The sequence below is a fragment of the Convolutriloba macropyga genome, chromosome 8 (genome assembly GCF_964194025.1).
Source record: "Convolutriloba macropyga chromosome 8, txConMacr16.3, whole genome shotgun sequence".
Taxonomy (NCBI): Eukaryota; Metazoa; Xenacoelomorpha; order Acoela; family Convolutidae; genus Convolutriloba; species Convolutriloba macropyga.
This window is the reverse complement of record NC_134475.1, coordinates 23,618,083-23,637,052: the sequence shown is the minus strand read 5'-3', so window position 1 is coordinate 23,637,052 and position 18,970 is coordinate 23,618,083. Positions and strand designations below refer to the sequence as shown.

At 37.7% G+C, this 18,970-nt stretch overlaps 1 protein-coding gene across 2 annotated transcripts in view; it reads left to right on the top strand.

Moving 5' to 3' along the window:
* The first annotated feature begins 285 nt into the window (after window positions 1–285).
* Window positions 286–18,970, top strand: part of LOC142344604 (Golgi-associated PDZ and coiled-coil motif-containing protein-like) — a 55,437-nt gene continuing 36,752 nt past the window's right edge. Inside the window, exons 1-3 of one of the 2 annotated variants that reach the window (XM_075396398.1) lie at window positions 286–313; window positions 5,769–5,981; window positions 13,938–14,111. In XM_075396398.1, coding sequence (XP_075252513.1) covers window positions 5,775–5,981; window positions 13,938–14,111 — 381 coding nt within the window. In that variant the 5' untranslated portion in view covers window positions 286–313; window positions 5,769–5,774. Of the gene's footprint in view, window positions 314–5,768; window positions 5,982–9,168; window positions 9,395–13,937; window positions 14,112–18,970 lie in introns of those variants that run through there. The other variant, XM_075396399.1, reaches the window with a different exon arrangement.

Sequence of the window (18,970 nt, the reverse complement as noted above, 5' to 3'; positions counted from 1 at the left end):
TCTAAAACACTTTAAAGTGATGTATTGACACGAAAAGCAATTTTTGCAACGATTTCTGCTGTGATCTCAATACATTTTTTTCTGCATTTTCAGATCTTATAATACTACCTAAAATTCTAAAGCCTTCGGCTGTTACTATTTCATCAATAACAAAAAACGGACGCGCCTTTTGAAAAAGATATTCTTTGATAAAAATAATAACCCGGTAAGATGTTAACTGCAATCAGTAATGTTTTTCAAACAGTCAAAAAATGTGCCTAGTTATCAAGAGATCCGACAGTTGTCTAATTGTTGTGATAAACTTATTAAATAGCATTCTCTGCTATTTAATAAGTAGTGTTTCAGTTAATTTGATCGACGAACCAGATTTTATTCTTGGGTAGCCCTTGTCTACGAAGGGATTTTAGTTATCTGGTTTATGATAATAAATTGGTATCTAAGACGAACAAACTTGGATTATCGTCTACAGCTCTCATTTGTTATTGTCAGAGTTACTAAGCTACCGTTTACAGTGGTAAACGGATTCATAGGTGTAAGATTAGATTGAGGCAAGTATTCTCCGATTCCCCTCCACCCAATTCATATTGAGCAGTTTTATTTGGGATTGCGATGTCCAAATCTTGTGACTTATGCACTATTGTGATAGACGATAGTAAATACTTTGACTGTGACATTTGTGGCGTCAAATCTGTTCACTATGACTGTCTCACCGTAAAGATTGATGGCGACCCCATTTCGTGCGGCATCCATTGGAAATGCAAATCGTGTGCTTCTCTGTCTGTTACTGATATGCTTGCCAATGTCTTGGAAAGGCTGAAGAGACTGGACACACTATGCGCGGATGTGGCAGATTTGAAGTCGGTTGTCAAGAAAACCATTAAACCGCGAAATTTTGCAAACGTTTCTAGAAAAACGAGAACTGGTGGTGGGCCTCCCCAGTTGGTTGATGACAAACGATCGGAAAGTACCTCATCTGAATCGTCGAGTCGAGTCAAGCGATCGCGTACTGATTCTGAAGATTTGCAAGCTAGCAATGCTGCTCATGTGGACCCAGGCACTCAGCCTGAACTATCCGAGTTTCAAGTTGTTATTCCGAGAAAGAAGAAACCTGTTTTTGGCACTAACAGGTCTGGCGGAACTGCTTTTGCACCCCCGAAGCCTCCTCCGCGGCGACATGTATACATTGGTCGACTCAACAAAGAAGTTGATGCTGAACGGATTAGAGCATTCTGCAATGAAAATAATACTCCACTACTGCATATTCGAGAGCTAAGTGGTCACGAAGCCAAAACTAGATCGTATCACTGCGTTTTTGATTTCCAATACTCAGCCGTCGACTCTCCTGATTTCTGGCCAGAAAATGTGATAGTTGATCGGTACCGTCTAAATGAAGAAGCTAGATCCTGGCTGCGATCCTTAAGAATACATTGACTATCTACGACCATCATGAAAGCTGCCCACGTCTCTGTTAAAAGCTTTCTCACTCTCTCTCTAGTTAATTCGCGATCAATCCGTAACAAAAACAGTCAATTACATTCTTCCATTCTTGCGAAGGACTGTCAGGCAATGTTAGTCACTGAAACTTGGATTATTGATAACAGTTCTGATTGCTTTCTATTACAACAATGCTGTCCTCCAAAGTACCTGTACTGTAGTTGTCCCCGTCTGGCTAGATTAGGTGGCGGCATTTGCTTATTTTATCATGAAGACATTGTATGTACTCTGAAGAAAGATGTATTCAACGATGCATGTGAACTTGTTCTTTTTGAACTAGGCCTTAACAACACAAGTATTGCTGCTGTTGGTGTTTACAGAGTGCCTGGGTCTAACATCACTGTGTTTTTGGACACCATTTCTGTGTTCATGGAAGACATTATTGTGTTGTACGAGAAAGTTATTGTCTTGGGAGATATCAACATTCATCTCGGCACTGGCGATCCATCAGAAAGACTCTGGTTGTCATGGCTAGAGGAACACTGTCTTGAACAGTTTGTGAACGTTCCCACACACACTGCAGGAAATATCCTCGATCATGTAGCAGCGACATCATCACTTACAGTAAGCAATCTTGTTGCTGATAACTCGCTAACATCAGACCATTATGTCATATCGTTCTGTGTCTCTGTGCCCTGGGTTGCGGAGAAGAGGAGGCAACTTATTGCGTTTCGGCGTTGGAAATTGTTTTGCATTGATTCATTTATTCAATTTCTGCATTTTGAAGACACGTTCCAGGCTGTAGATTCTGCTTGGAGTGCGTTTCTATTTGCTATCGAAAAAGCTTTAGATCAAGTAATCCCGAAACGCACCAAGTGGTTCACGTCACACAATTGTCCCTATTTTGATGACGAGTTGAAATTTCAGAAGAGACAGAAGAGGAAATGTGAGCGCGCATTTAGGAAGACTAAAAGTAGTGACTCACTTTTGTCATTTACGCTTGCAACTGATGAGTACTATCGCCTGTTATTAGTAAAAAAAGGCGAGTACATTAGCTCAACCATTTCCAGCACGTGCAAGAAGCTCAAGTTTAAAGCGCTCGCTTCTTTGCTTGGAGAGAATCACCGTTGTTTACCGAAAACTCATGGATCAGCGAAGGAATTGGCGAATTGTTTCAATAGTTTCTTTCTAGCCAAGGTTAAGAAGTTGGTTGAATCAATTCCTACGTCAGACTTTCCCACTTATTTTCTGTCGCCTACTTCTCAACTTGATTCTTTTATGACAATAAGCAGCGAAACTCTACTTCATTATGTCAACCAAGTATCGAATTCTAGTTGTCCAAAAGAGCCGATGCCACCATCGCTATTCGAGACAGCTTCTTTGCATTTTTGCGACTCTTTGTTATCTCTTATTAATATGACGGTTAGATCAGCGCGTTTCCCCGAGAACCTGAAAAAAGGCTTCGTTGTCCCTTTGATAAAAAAGCCTTCGCTGGATCCGGAGAACTTGAACAATTATCGACCAGTTACTAATCTCCTATTTCTGTCCAAAGTGTTAGAATTAGTTTTATTCGAGCAGTTGAAAACATACTTGGAGGTTAATTCTTTGTATGGCAAGTTTCAGAGCGCTTATCGCCGAAGACACTCTACTGAGACAGCCCTGACCAGAATCTCTAATGATTTATTGGGCTACTTGGATTCGGGATTTTCTCCTCTTTACGTGGGTCTAGATCTTTCTGCAGCTTTTGATTCGATTGACCATCATTTGTTACTTCGTGTTTTGGAGATGCGTCTCGGTGTCCGATCTGACGCCTTGAAGATGCTAGAGAGTTACCTGATAGGACGTACTCAGTGTGTTTACCTTGATGTTGTCTTTTCTGACGAATCCGATGTTTTGTATGGTGTTCCGCAAGGTTCCATCCTAGGACCCGTTTTGTTTTGTTGCTATCTGCTGCCACTTGAAGATCTATTGTTACAAAGGAACATCGGTTTCCACATGTATGCCGATGACACAGTTCTATATTTTCTGTTCACTAGTCAACAAAATTTTGACGATACCATGAACCAAATTACTACTTTCTTTTCAAGTTTCCGTCTGAAGTTAAATAAAGACAAGAGTGAGTTTTTATGGCTTAAAAAACCTGACAAAGGAACCGTGACTGTACCACCGCTTTCTATACCTTGTGAAACTGGATTATCTTCGTCTGTTAAACTCCTGGGTGTTCAATTCGATCAGAATCTCTTGATGGAGAAGCAGATCAATCGTGTTGTGTCTTCCTGCTTTTTTAACCTTCGCAAGATTTTCTCTGTCAAACACCACCTTGAAAGGACCATTTTCATTGAGCTAATTAGAATGCAGGTGATCTCACGCCTTGATTATTGCAATATCCTTTATGTATCTCTTCCGACTAAGCTCATTTCAAAACTCCAGCGTGTAATGAATGTTGCGGCCCGCTGTATTTTCTGTTTACACGCCGGAACACCAACGTCAGCATATATTCGACAATTGCACTGGCTTCCAATCAAGCAAAGATGTCTTTTCAAGCTGTTGCTTTTTGTTCAAAGAGCTATCCACAAGCCATCGGACAGTCCATTATATCTACAGGAGCTATTGAAACGAAATACTCGCGTTACGAGAATGAACTATGTGTACAACTTGGAAGTTCCGAAGACCCGCAGTGCTTATGGTAGACGTAGTTTCAGATACATAGGACCAACGGAATGGAATAAACTACCAGCCTCTTTGAAGTCAATCCCCACTGAACTTTGCTTCCGTAAAGCTCTTAAAACCTATCTGTTTTAATTCGCTGTGCACTTTTGAGTTTGTAAAAGGTGTTGAAACTAATAATAATAATAATAGTTGTACCATCATCCGCATAAACTTTTGAACTGTGAAGCAATCGTCTAGAGTTTTAATTAAGAGGGATAATGACAACTACATACATCGATATTGGAAGACATTACAATGGTCATTTTCAGTTGGAAAAGAAAACCCAACAAATTCATATCAGAATGCGGAAACTCATTTGTTGGTTCGAATATCATTTTCCTGTCTAGAATTGCCGAATTAAAAGGGTCGAATTTTTTGCAGCAAAACTGCACCTTATGAATAGTGAAATCGTATGGATGTTTAACCTTCCAGCAGCTCCTCATTTTGGCCAAGTTTGGGAGCGATTACTGCCGATATTGAAGCTGTCTCTATAGGGTCATTGGATCAAAAACGCCTACCGTTTTGTCCAGTTACGTTTGAGATAAGTAGTTATGAACTCCAGACTTCTAACCAACGTTCGAAGAGTTATATATGACCCCTTTCATATTAAGCCAAACCACTTTCTGATAAGTCTATCTTCCGTCAAGTTACCTGCTGTCGTTTTCGTCGTTGACGAAACGAACATCTCAAAAGCTCAGCGTACATCGCAGCAAATAGCAACTCACTTCTGAAATCGACTGAGAAGAGTATTTTTCAGGCCTGCAAGTTCGTTCCAAATGGAACAAAAGTTCAAGTAATATGAAGGTCGATGATTTAGTATATGATCATGTTGAGGACTTCACGTCCGAAGCTTTTGGCCTGTCGCCAGAGTAATCCAAGTTTTCCAGGATATGATGGGACCGATCAATCAGTGAAACTGAAAACTCCAAGTGGTGAACGCATTAAGCCCGTCGTAAAGCCCAGCAAGCTTTTCCCCCGACAAAATCACGAATTAAAAAATCCCTTGGTTGCATTATATTGACACCCCCCCCCCCCCCCGCATTTGACACTCTTCACCAGCTCTTCTTAACTTATTATTTCGCAGAGGACTTATTATTTCGTCTCAAAGCTAGCATCATCCCATTCGGAACTTGATTATTCAGGTCATTAATTTGAAATTATTCAGCTGGATGTATGATTGAACACGTTGCCCTTCAACTGTATTATTCTTTCAATTGCAAAGCTGCGAATGAGGTTGGCTATGTCAAGGACCCATTCTATTTTTCTCGATTTCTGAAAGAAAAGCAGACAAAAAGCCGACACAGCATTCATCATCAAACTGGACGGAAGTTGACTTCGAAAAACTAGCAACAAAATCAATCGAAACAAAAAACTGAATTGTATTATTAATCAAAACCGTTTTAAAATCAAAAGATTTAATTAACCCCACCCCTACCATAAATCCATAAAATCATAAATTAAACCAAAAATTTTTTGATCATCGATAATCAAACTGATGGGTTATTTCAGGGCATTTTATCGTAAGGAGCAGCAAAACTAAATGGAAGGATCAAAACTCCATGGAGTGGATCATACCTTTTTTTGATTGTGTCATGAAAAACTTGTAGCTGGCTTTGTTTTTATAGTTAGATATGACGTCTTTGTTTGCTTGGCTGGAAGTTATTGAGAAGGAGTTCGATAAAGCGTTCGTAGACCTTGATTTGATTTTGGGTGACATCGACAGTGAACAGATAGACTTGACATATGACGGAAGACAGAAAATGACTGCTCTCAGTGCTGCGTTTGCGCAGCTATGTCACAAAAGCCAAACAATTTTTCAGATGAATGCAAAGTTGGAGGTTGTGTATTTTTTGTTTAACTGTTTTTTATAGCTGTAAGCTGAGCGTAGCTATATTGCGGTGCTCTTGGTTTTTACGACTCGAAGAGGAGTATTGGTTTTCCTCAGGTTTTTTTTTTACCGGAAGTACTATTCGTTCAGACGCTGTTTTGACCTAAAAGCGTATGTGAGTTAAATTGCCGTGTGAACTAATTTTTTCTGAGCGAGAGAAGTTTTTTGATCATGCGCTGCGTTTAGTGAATGACTTTTTTGACTTTGAAAAGTAGTTTTTGACTGAATGGCACATATAGATAACCGTTTTAGCCGTTTTTTCGTCTAAATGGCCCAATTTTTTGCTTGTAATTTGGTTTTTTGTAGAAATTATTTTTATTCGATGCTATATTGAAATGTCAACCTCGGAAATTGATACCACGGTGTTTTGTGGAGCCTTAAGATTGCGTTTCAAGTTCAAAATTGGCACAGATTACTTGATTTTTTAGTTAATTTTTGTTTTTTTTTCTACTAATTTTGTCATTTTGGATCTTTTTACCGTCTGTTTGTCAAAAATCAGTTAATATGGCAACTTCTTTTTGAAAATTTATATACTCAATTCCTCTTTCTACCTCGATATAATTTTGTTTTATATAATTGTACGTATGCTAATCCGATTTTGGTAGTTTTTTCCGATTTTTGTCAGTTTTTTGGTTTCTAATTTGGTTTTACTTACTAGAAATAGTCTTTTTGTGCAAGATGAGGGGTTTCAATTTCGTTTCAATAAAAGGTCAATCATTTTTTGGCGTTAAGTTTTTGAAAAACAGTTAAAACTTTTTCATAAATGCAGTCTTAAAAGTTTTTTGACCATTTTTTTGCAAAATGTATCAATGTTTCGTATGTTTGAATTCTGCTTTTTCCTATTTTTTGTTCTCTTCAGGTGGATTGGTCTTTGTATCGGATGACTAGTTATATTTTCTGTGCCTCGAATGCTGAACAATGAAATGTATTCGTTTTTCTTGATTTTTTTAATTTGATTTTCAAAAATCAAGAATGTCTTTCTGTTACGGTGTTCCTTACATTGTGCCCATATTCTCCACACTGTAGTTAGTATCATTCTAGCTTTGTTGTGGCACATACGTTTTGTTCGTTATATTAATTTTTTTCAGTTGTTAAAAAATTGAATGATTTCAGCTTTTTCTTAGATTTTCGTCATTTCTTTGGTTTGCAATTGATTTCATTCAACATATGGCAGTACTGAGAGTTTGCTAGCAAGTCTTTTCCAAAATTTCCACTTATTACTTTTTAGTGCAACTTTCTTCCGGCCTTGGTTTTAATTTAAACGATTTTTTGTCTTTGAATGTTCTTTGCTGATTGTGTCTATTCTATGATAAATTTAATTTTTGAATTAGTGTGAAATCATGATATCTCGCGTATGTACAACAAGGAAGGAGTATGTGCTGTCTTTGGTCTTAAGTGCTGTGATTAGAAGTGTAATTTTAGTGGTTTTCTATTTCTTAAATTTGAGCATTCTTTTTTGAAAAGATTTAACTTCATTTCTAATATTATTATCTGCCGTTTGCTTTCCCGATCTTTGCGTTTAGAATCGTGAATTATTTGGGGGCAATTGATAGCCTTGTCAGCATTTTTAACCTATCAGTATTTTGGCCATCTTAATTGTTTTGGATTTTTTAACGTTACGAAACGTTTTCAATATTATAAAATTTTGCTGCATTTTGTTTCTCTTGGTAACAGTGGTTTAAGTTTCACCAATGTTTAGATCAGACCGCGGGAGGTAATGAGTTGATGGTTTAATGCGGAAACTCATTTGTTGGTTCGAATATCATTTTCCTGTCTAGAATTGCCGAATTCAAAGGGTCGAATTTTTTGCAGCAAAACTCCACCTTATGAATAGTGAAATCCTATCGAATTTTAACCTTCCAGCAGCTCATTTTGGCCGAGTTTGGGAGCGATTACTGCCGATATTGAAGCTGTCTCTATAGGGTCCTTGGATCAAAAACCCCTACCGTTTTGTCCAGTTACGTTTGAGATAAGTAGTTATGAACTGCAGACTTCTAACCAAAGTTCGAAGGGTTATATATGACCCCTTTCATAATAAGCCAAACCACTTTCTGATAAGTCTATCTTCCGTCAAGTTACCTGCTGTCGTTCTCATCGTTGACGAAACGAACATCTCAGAAGCTTAGCGTACATCGCAGCAAATAGCAACTCACTTCTGAAATCGACTTAAAAGAGTATTTTTCAGGCCTGCAAGTTCGTTCCAAATGGAACAAAACTTCAAGTAATATGAAGGTCGATGATTTAGTATATGATCATGTTGAGGACTTCACGTCCGAAGCTTTTGGCCTGTCGCCAGAGTAATCCAAGTTTTCCAGGATATGATGGGACCGATCGATCAGTGAAACTGAAAACTCCCAAGTGGTGAACGCATTAAGCCCGTCGTAAAGCCCAGCAAGCTTTTTCCCCGACAAAATCACGAACTAAAAAATCCCTTGGTTGCATTATATTGACACCCCCGCATTTGACACTCTTCACCAGCCCTACCTAACTTATTATTTCGCAGAGGACTTATTATTTCGTCTCAAAGCAAGCATCATCCCATTCGGAACTTGATTATTCAGGTCATTAATTTGAAATTATTCAGCTGGATGTATGATTGAACACGTTGCCCTTCAACTGTATTATTCTTTCAAATGCAGAGCTGCGAATGAGGTTGGCTATGTCAAGGACTCATTCTATTTTTCTCGATTTCTGAAAGAAAAGCAGACAAAAAGTCGACACAGCATTCATCATCAAACTGGACGGAAATTGACTTCGAAAAACTAGCAACAAAATCAAGCGAAACAAAAAACTGAATTGCATTATTAATCAAAACTGTTTTAAAATCAAAAGATTTAATTAACCCCACCCCTACCATAAATCCATAAAATCATAAATTAAACAAAAAATTTTTCGATAATCGATAATCAAACTGATGGGTTATTTCAGGGCATTTTATCGTAAGGAGCAGCAAAACTAAATGATCTTCGTCCAAATGCAGTTCTGACATTACATATTGATGTAGGTTTAAAATACTATTTGTTTATGCGGTAAATTTAAATACGCTGCTGTGATATTTCCTTGTGGGGGCTCACTATTCTGTCCATGGAGTGGATCATACCTTTTTTTGTTTGTGTCATGAAAAACTTGTAGCTGGCTTTGTTTTTATAGTTAGATATGACGTCTTTGTTTGCTTGGCTGGAAGTTATTGAGAAGGAGTTTGATAAAGCGTTCGTAGACCTTGATTTGATTTTGGGTGACATCGACAGTGAAAAGATAGACTTGACATATGACGGAAGACAGAAAATGACTGCTCTCAGTGCTGCGTTTGCGCAGCTATGTCACAAAAGCCAAACATTTTTTCAGATGAATGCAAAGTTGGAGGTTGTGTATTTTTTGTTTAACTGTTTTTTATAGCTGCGAAGCTGTAAGCTGAGCGTAGCTATATTGCGGTGCTCTTGGTTTTTACGACTCGAAGAGGAGTATTGGTTTTCCTCAGGTTTTTTTTTTACCGGAAGTACTATTCGTTCAGACGCTGTTTTGACCTAAAAGCGTAAGTGAGTTAAATTGCCGTGTGAACTAATTTTTTCTGAGCGAGAGAAGTTTTTTGATCATGCGCTGCGTTTAGTGAATGACTTTTTTGACTTTGAAAAGTAGTTTTTGACTGAATGGCACATATAGATAACCGGTTTAGCCGTTTTTTCGTCTAAATGGCCCAATTTTTTGCTTGTAAATTGGTTTTTTGTAGAAATTATTTTTATTCGATGCTATATTGAAATGTCAACCTCGGAAATTGATACCACTGTGTTTTGTGGAGCCTTAAGATGGCGTTTCAAGTTCAAAATTGGCACAGATTACTTGATTTTTTAGTTAATTTTTGTTTTTTTTCTACTAATTTTGTCATTTTGGATCTTTTTACCGTCTGTTTGTCAAAAATCAGTTAATATGGCAACTTCTTTTTGAAAATTCATATACTCAACGCCTTTTTCTACCTCGATATAATTTTGTTTTATATAATTGTACGTATGCTAATCCGATTTTGGTAGTTTTTTCCGATTTTTGTCAGTTTTTTGGTTTCTAATTTGGTTTTACTTACTAGAAATAGTCTTTTTGTGCAAGATGAGGGGTTTCAATTTCGTTTCAATAAAAGGTCAATAATTTTTTGGCGTTAAGTTTATGAAAAACAGTTAAAACTTTTTCATAAATGCAGTCTTTTGCAAAATGTATCAATGTTTCGTATGTTTGAATTCTGCTTTTTCCTAGTTTTTGTTCTCTTCAGGAGGATAGATCTTTGTATCGGATGACTAGTTATATTTTCTGTGCCTCGAATGCTGAACAATGAAAAGTATTCGTTTTTCTTGATTTTTTTTTCAACCGGCTATGTTTTTTTTTGTTTCGTCGTCTGACGCTCTTTTTTCGTTTTACATTTGTTCACACAGCAACGCTGAAAAGTCAAATTTTCTGAATGACTTCTTCCTCTCACTAACGGCATTTGCGCGCGTGACGTCATTTCTCACTCGCTTAAGGGAAAGTTTTTAGGTTATTTGCGTGATTAGGTTTTGATCATACGTGACTTACCTCACTCAATAAAATGACTTCTGCACTTTAAAACTTAAGTTTAATTTGAATTTACTTAAGGTCAAAGGAACTCATATGTGCAATAAAGGTCCCTAATCAGAGGCTTCTGTGGAGTGAATTTTAACAAGCTTTATTAATTAATCGCTGAATGTTTTTTAGCCTAGTTTTTTGAGCGGCGTCGATTTTTCAAGTTAGATCTGCATCTGTTTCTATCTCTATTATATGGCACGCAGGTCTATTCTTTCGCAGCTGTTCCGGCAATCTGATTGCTATGTTCAATATCTGACGAACGAAATCGGACGAAATCTTTTTGATGAAAAATTGCGCGACTGTTTTTTCCCTTTGGCTAGGATATGCTCCCACTCAATTGAGCAATTTAAGTTGAGTTTCCTTCATCAAAACGGGATATATTGGTAAAGCCCGAGACTATGAAGAGGCCGGTCTGGTGTACGGGTCATCAAAGCTGAGTCAGGAGGCAGATTTTTATGTTTTAATATCACCCTCCCTACCCGCGCTGTTATCTTCGCCCTCTGATGCTAGCCGCCCTGTGCTTAAGGTAGCTAAAACCGAATCCAGCCATTCGCGTTTCGTTCGAAAACAATTCTTATGGGTTGTCGGTTATCAATAGCCACAACGCTCTAGCTTGGGTTATTGGCCTTCGATTGGTTTTTTACGACTCGAAGAGGAGTATTGGTTTTCTTGAGATTAGATTTTTTTACATGCGGCGTACTATTTGTTCAGGTGGTGGTGTGAACTTATAGCAAAAGTGATTAAAGTTGCGTTCTTTTTCTGAACGAGAGAAGTTTTTTGTTCACGCGCCTCGTTCAGTGAATGGCTTTAAAGTTGTTTTTGAGAAATTGGCGAATTACTATAAGCCGACACTATAAGCTACATCCGAACGAAAATCAGCTTCGCACTTCTGAGGAGCTGTGTTCTCTGCTTGACGGGATGTCGCGCCGTCAAGCCTCGTGTTCTCAGTGAGACTTCGATTAGCGCCTTCGTGGAGGAGGGAAGGCTGCACTGAGTGTCGGGCTGCTTAATATATGAATATGTATATATAACCGTCTTTTCGTCGATCGGGCTCATTGTTCGCTTGCTTGGTTTTTAAAAAATTAGTTTTTGATTGAACCTGCATCAATTTGTAGTCCTGTGGATTTGGTAAAACAATGTGTTTGAGAGCTTAATATTGCATTTCGACTCAAAAAGTGCAAAATCGACACATTCTTATTTTTTAGTCCTTTTCCCTTTTTATTTTTGGATCTTTTGGTGATCTTTCGTCAGAACGAATTAGCTGATACGGCAATTGACCGTTGATGATTGGTATATTGAATGCCTCTTTTGATGTAGGGAATTTCTAGTATCGAAATATGTACAGATAACCAATTTTGTTCTTTTTGTCCAATTTTTCAAAATTGTTTGTATTTTGAGTTTAATTACTATGAAAAGGCTCTCTGTTCACCGTCAGGGATTTTAGTTTCCTATTAATTGTGATTCAATGATTTTGTGGCGTTGATTTATTGATCGAAATCGGTTAATTGTTTTCATAGTTGAATATTTAAAAATCTTTTGCCAAATGTTTTAGTGGTTCGAATCTGTGGACTCTGTCTCAATTTTTAATTTAATCAGGAGGACGGTTTTGTGTTTTTGTCGAGCCTCAATTGCCAAATAGTTACAATTTCTTGTTATTTTTTTATCATTTTTCAATTTGATTTTCAACTTTGAAAATCTTTGAAGTAGTCCTTTTCTTTTTTTAGTGTGTCCTTATTCTAGTAGTTATCAGGCTAGCATTCGTCTAAGGCCTATGGTTTTACTGGCTTGGCTTTTTTAGTTGTATCAAACTTCAACGATTTTAAACGATTAGATTTTTTTCTCAAAATTTTTCTTTGCAATTGCTGGAATGACTTTGGATTTTCTGACTGATAATTTTCGTCTTTGGTTTTTCCTAGGGCTGGGTTTTGGTATCAAACGATTTTTTGCCTTTGAGTATTATTCGGTTTCCTTTGTCTTCTTTGCGTGACGTTTCAATTTTGCAATTTATTGAATTCATTTCTCTTTGATATCTCCAAGAAGATATTAATTTTTAGTTTTTTTAAATTTTTTAGTTGAGTTTCAAAGAGTTTTAGGTGCCTTATGCTTTCCAAATGTCTTTTTGGTAGCAGGGTTCATTGCCGAGTGCCAAGTTTTGTTAGAACCTTATGAGTTTTTACTGACAGTTTTAGACCGGTAATTTTTGGAGCCTATGATTGATTTCGCCCTAAAATTTTTGGCCATTTCTTAACGTAAACAGATTTGTTTCTTATAATACGAACTTTGAAGCGTTAAGATTTCACATTGACTTCTTTCTGTCATAATTATATCTTAAGATTTCAATTAAGAGATCTTAAGATTGTGGATTTGTTTGTATGTTATCTGATTGATGTCGTTTTTGGTTTTTTTAAGCTTTTTGCAATGATGTCTTTGGTAAAATACTCCGTTATGACATGGATGAAAATTTTTCGTTAAATATTTCAATCAAATCTGGTGAGGTAAGGAATAAATGCTTAAATACAAAGAATAACGGCTTCTGCTGTCACTACGGTTTTTTTTGTGAAATTCCGACGCTTCTAGTCGCTTCAGAAATTGTTTCCGGTTATGTTTTATATTTTGTTAAGATTTTTTTACGACCATATGATATCACAATCACTTCAAATCTGCTTTTTGTTCAATCGTTCATGCAATTTCAACTGAATAACGTGCGTGACGTCATTTTTCTCTTTTTATTGGTGAAAGTTGTTGTTCATTCACGTGATTAAGTTTTGGTCACACGTGACTTACCTCAATCTGAAATTGAGTTTACTTTTATTCAAAGAAATAATGTCAAGTGAGTGCCTGTTACTCTAGTTGAATGTTATTTAAGAGCAGCTTATAGAAGCAGCAATAAGTTAACCAGATTCTTAATCAAAATATAACATCTCAGCATTTAATAAAAAGAAGTCTCTTTCATAACTATTGCGGCTATTTCTGGCAATCTGCCCGCTATGTTGTTCATATTTTCAACAAAGGTTCATTGAGAAGATCGCATTCGTTGAATCATGAAGCCATTTTAGCAGAAGCAAAATCACTTATCCTTGCTGAAAATCTGCTTGCTCGTGTATGTTTCAAACATCTATATTTAAATTTCAACTTGGTGCTTTTTTGTTTGCTAATGTAATTTTCAAAGTTATGAGTGATTTTCCAATAAACTGTTTGAAAACCACATTGGTAGCTGAACTCCTCTGCTAGATTTCAAGACATTGCTAAAATTTTGCATTTACTTGTAGCTGTTTAAATGTGATTACGCTTCTCGTCATTGGTGTAAATTAATTTCCAGGCACAACTTCTCAACATGAGGACTGACCTCTGCGAAGTGCAGGCTTCCAAAGCAGTTCTGGAAAGCGAAGTGCACAGACAGCTACTTAATGTACATTCCGTTCAACTGGAGCTGGCAACACTTCGAAGTGGAAGCCAGCAGAATCCAGACTCGCAAGAAATCATGCGACGATTGGTGAGTTATTCCGTCAAATCGTTCCATAACTTGTTCTCCTAAAATCCGCGAACCAATAAGCGCTCTATCATTAATAGCCGCGAAAGCGATAACTGAGCGGGCTCTAATTGGTAAAATAGCCGCGTCCTCAATTCCAGGCGGCTATTATAGCGCTCCTAAATTTTTTACAATTCAAAGAATTTGAATTGTATTGGGGCGCTGTGTTTTTTTTTAAGATCTGTTCACACATTTTCATGATTTTTGAAGTCAAATCGGAGTGGTGATTTTGGTCACGCCGAAACAGGAAATGGAGCGAAAAAGCGAGTGGTTTTGCGGCGTGAAATTTTTTCGCTCTAATTTTAAAGTAGAGTGAGAATACGGTATTTGAAGAAAAATTCGCTTTATCGGTAGTGGTTTTTTGTTCACCTGCGGCCATTTCACTTTGATTTTTACTGTTTTTTTTTTTCGATTTTTTGGATCGGATTTTTTTCTAAATGGTTTTCCCAATCCATTCACAGCTCATTCTAGGCCTAGTTTTTTTGTTTGAATTGAATTTTCATTTCTCGCTAGTGAGTTTTTTTTGTTCACATGCGGCATTTTGACATTGATTTTCTGTTTTTTTTCTTATTTTTTGATCTGATGTTTAGTCAATGAAAATTCTTTGAATTGTACGTCAGGACTTGTCCTGCTATGTTTTTTTTTACTTCGTATAACAGATTTTGTTTCGTCTTACCCTGACTTCTTGGAATTGACTTTTTCAATGACTTACCTCACTCAAAAAAATTACTTTTGAACTCACTTATGGAACTTTAAATTTTATGAACATTTACTTGTTAGAGGTCAATAGTATGCATCTAAGTAGTGGCAAACATATATGCCCTAATTTTTGATTATTAGTCTTGAGTTTTTGATTTCGAATATTAATTTTGGGATCTTCTCCGTTTGTGCCCCCAGTACGTTATGCGCCCTCAGTTACAGAGCACGTGCCATCACATAGTAAGTCCTTATGTAAAAAATATTGCACGTGCATCTGAGGGATGCAAATAATATGCGCCCACTAAGCTGAGGGGGCACAAACGGAAAAGATCCTAATTTTAAAAAGCCCTATAAGGGCTTTCTTCTTTTAGAGCTTATGTTTCTCATAAAAATGACAGTCCACAGCTAACTCAAAAATTCTAGTGGTCTATTAAAGGACTGGTGGTCGATCTGTCTATCTGATCTCTTTAGTTGTTTCAATTCATGGAAGGCCCCAAGCGTCTATCGCGGCTATTTTCCGGCAATCTGCCGGTTATGTTTTTACTGTTTGCTTTTCAAAGAATTTGAATTTTAGTTTTAGTTATAAAACAGGATATAAAAGTCCGTCAATGGAGTGATTTTTCTGGTCAAACTGCCTTTTGAATGTAACCGTGAAAAATTTTTCGGTTAGCGAGAATTTTTTTGTTAGAGTGCGGCTTTTTGAAAGCTGTTTAAATTTGGTTAAGTTTGTCTTGACGATGTGAAACAAAGTGGTCTTTCAAAGTCTGTGTTTTTCTGCCATCTCTTGCTTGATCAAATTTTCATTCGGCCATTCGACTTTTCGTCCTCAAAAACACAATAAGCTGGTGAAGACCGTGTAATAAGTCTCTGTGCAGTGCTTTTAGAGCTTTAGTAGTCTCTAAGTGTAGGTTTCACCAAAAGTTCTGATGAAGTATGATATCATATTTTGAAATCAATTCTGGGAAGTTTGAACACACTTTCACCCCTTTTTGTTGCCCTCCAGCGTATCTTACGCTTACGCCATCTACTACCGAAGTCAAACCCTCCCTCCCTCCCTCATCAACCAGTGTGGCCAGCTTCTTTAAGATTCAGCTGCCTGATACAAAAAGCAATCCCGCTCTAGTTGTTTGAGCAATCCGCCATGTCATACGGTGGACCGGCATTTGGTTCTATGGCTAATTTACTGGGGTACACCCTCCTCCTTTGTCCAGGCTTGGTACTGACACTACTGCGCAAAATACGTGTCACAGCAGAGGCGGAGTTAACGTTGACACATCGCCTCTTTCTGAGATGGAAATTACAGCGGCCATCAAGAAGCTTAAAACAACAAAGCTGCCGGTTCTGATGGCATAGCACGCTAAATGTTCAAGCACTGTATAGAACCCCTAACATCTGCTCTAGAGCATCTCCTGAAATTAATTTGGCGCCAGAAGACAATCCCTGAAGAATGGAAGACAGCTCTAATCGCGCCCCTTCACAAGAAGGGAGACAAGAGCAGGTGCTCGAACTATCAAGAATCTCCCTGTTAAATATCGGCGTCAAAATCCCGGAAGCAGTTCTCAAAAACAGGCTCGAGCCTGCGTATGAAAGAGTGGCCAGGAAGAACCAAGCAGGCTTCAAACGTAATAAAGGATGTCGCGACCAGATCTTTACAATAAGGCACCAAGCTGAACAACGCTACCAATATGACCGGCAAACATTGCTCGTCTTTATCGACTTTAAAGCTGCCTTCGACAGAGTCGTTAGAAATGTTATTTGCTTACATTCTAGAGAACCATGGCCTGCCCGGGAACATTTTTGACACACTAAAATGTATGTATACGGAAACTCTTAATCAAGTACGCATATACGACTCTTTGTCGGAGCCCTTCCCTATCGACTCGGGATTTCGTTAGGGGTCTATCCTTGCCCCCTTACTTTTTAACCTCGTAGTCGATTGGGTATCTGAGAATGCTCTTCAAGTTCAAAAGCTAGGTGTCACAATAGATGAAATGGTTTTTACCGACCCTGCTTTCGCAGACAACATCTGCTTGACAGAAGACAATCCAGAAGACACCCAAAAGCTCTTAAACTGTTTCACCAACTCTGCAGCCAAATGTGGCCTACAATTAAAAACGTCAAAAACAAAATTTTGCTCCAGCTTTTCTTCTGACCACATCGAGTGCTTTGGGGAGCCACTGGAACGAGTAAACAGCTTCTGCTACCTAGGCAATAATATCCAGCTCGTTAGTGATGTTTCACATGAAGTATCAATACGTATAGGAAGAGCAATGAGCAAACTCAGCAGCTTCTGGAAACAACGATCTATCCCGAACACAGTCAAACTGAAAGTATACCATGATGCAGCTGCCAATCTTCTGTATGGATGCGGAACCTGTCCGCTCAAAACATCAGACATCAAGCGACTGGATTCCACAGAAGGCACACGAAGATGTTCAAGCCACCAGAAATTGTGAACCTATCCAAATCATCATTCTAAGGCGAAAACTAAAATGGCTTAGCCATGTACTGCGAATGCCCCCCGAAGCAATCCCGAATACAATGCTGGAGTTCGTCAAAGGAGAATCGTGGAAACGGCCTTAAGGAGGAATGAAACACACTTGGAGAAACATTGTCCAGAAAGAACTAAGACCTAGCTGGGAGCAAAATTGGTTCGACATTGCAAAAACCGCAGCTGGAAACCGAGCTCAATGAAGAGGAATGGTTCGAGACATCATTATGGCGGGCAATGGATAGCGTTGTCCGCAATAGCCCTACAAAGAACAGGCATATTGTGCTGCTGAGAACTGATAATTGAGTGTTTTGTAGGCCAATTAGGTTCAAAATTGAGTTTTTCTGATTTCTATTGGCTTCTATTTTTGTACATGTTTTCTGTGATTTTTCCTTTAATTAAAACATGAAGGCAGTGGGAGTCCGGAGAGTTCTACCGATCATGGGATCTTTGGAGATACAGAAATCTTTACGTAAGTACGGTTGCGTTATCTTATTCTTTGGTGATCTAGACTGACTTTTGTTTTGAGATGTTGCGTTCGAGTCGTTATTATGTTTCAGTAAAGTGCTGTGGTCGGAGGGACGCTGACGTCTAAGTAGATTTTAATTTCTAGTCGCTTCCGGGGTTATTTTTCTTAAGTTGATAAGTGTTGTTTATGACAATGAGATGTCAAATTGGAGTGGTAATTCTATTATAGTCACCACGTAGTAGTAAAAGAGCACGAAGCGTCGAGTAGTCCGAGGATTTTTGAGGACTGAGTTTTCAAAAAGCAGTTGAAGTTTATTTGGGTTTGATCATTTTTTTATTTTGAGAATTTTGTTCCTGCTGCAATTCGGCTACTAATTTTACTCTTCTTTTTTTAGTTTGTGAATATGGTTTGGCCAACTAACTTTTTAAAGTCAAATCTGAGGCAATTCATTATCAAAGTTTTTCTTTGTCACTGAAAATTCATTGAATTTTTATTCAGGACTGGTCTTGCTATTTTGAGTCAACTTTTTTTCGACCTTTGACGTTCACGTCTTTTTCTTCGTTAGTTCATACGTCCATATTTTGACTGAGCTATGTACATGTTTTTTTCTTGTTTATAGTTAGGATTTTAGTGTTTTTGGTCGTACAATTTCAACCGCTCAGAAAATGAGATTTGCTAACTTCAGTGAAGAAGCAAATTGATATTTCAAATTGAATGTCAATGGAGGAAGCTTTGGAACAATACATAACTCTAAATCAAGGTAAATCATTTCTGTAACCAGTAATACTGAAATAGTTTCAGGTTTTATTTATAACTTCAGGTCTACAAAACAATGGCAGTTATTTCTGACTATCAGCCAGTTATATTTTGTCTCAGCTACTGTTCCTAATCTCCGTGAAATGGGACTAGGAAGTTTCTGCTATACGGACTTTTTTATATAAGAAATTTGGGCCGATGTCTTTTAGGGAGAGATGCACAAGAGGTTTCGTTGAAAAGCTCTTGAAAAACTAACCTAATTTTTGAAGAGTTGTTTTCAAACTTTTGATTTATCGAGAAAATATGCAGGTTTTTTGAATATTTAAAATTTTGTGACCTAACTTTTCACATGCGACGAAAAAGTTAATTATAATCCTAGCTACGTGAAAATCGGTCTAGTGGTTACGA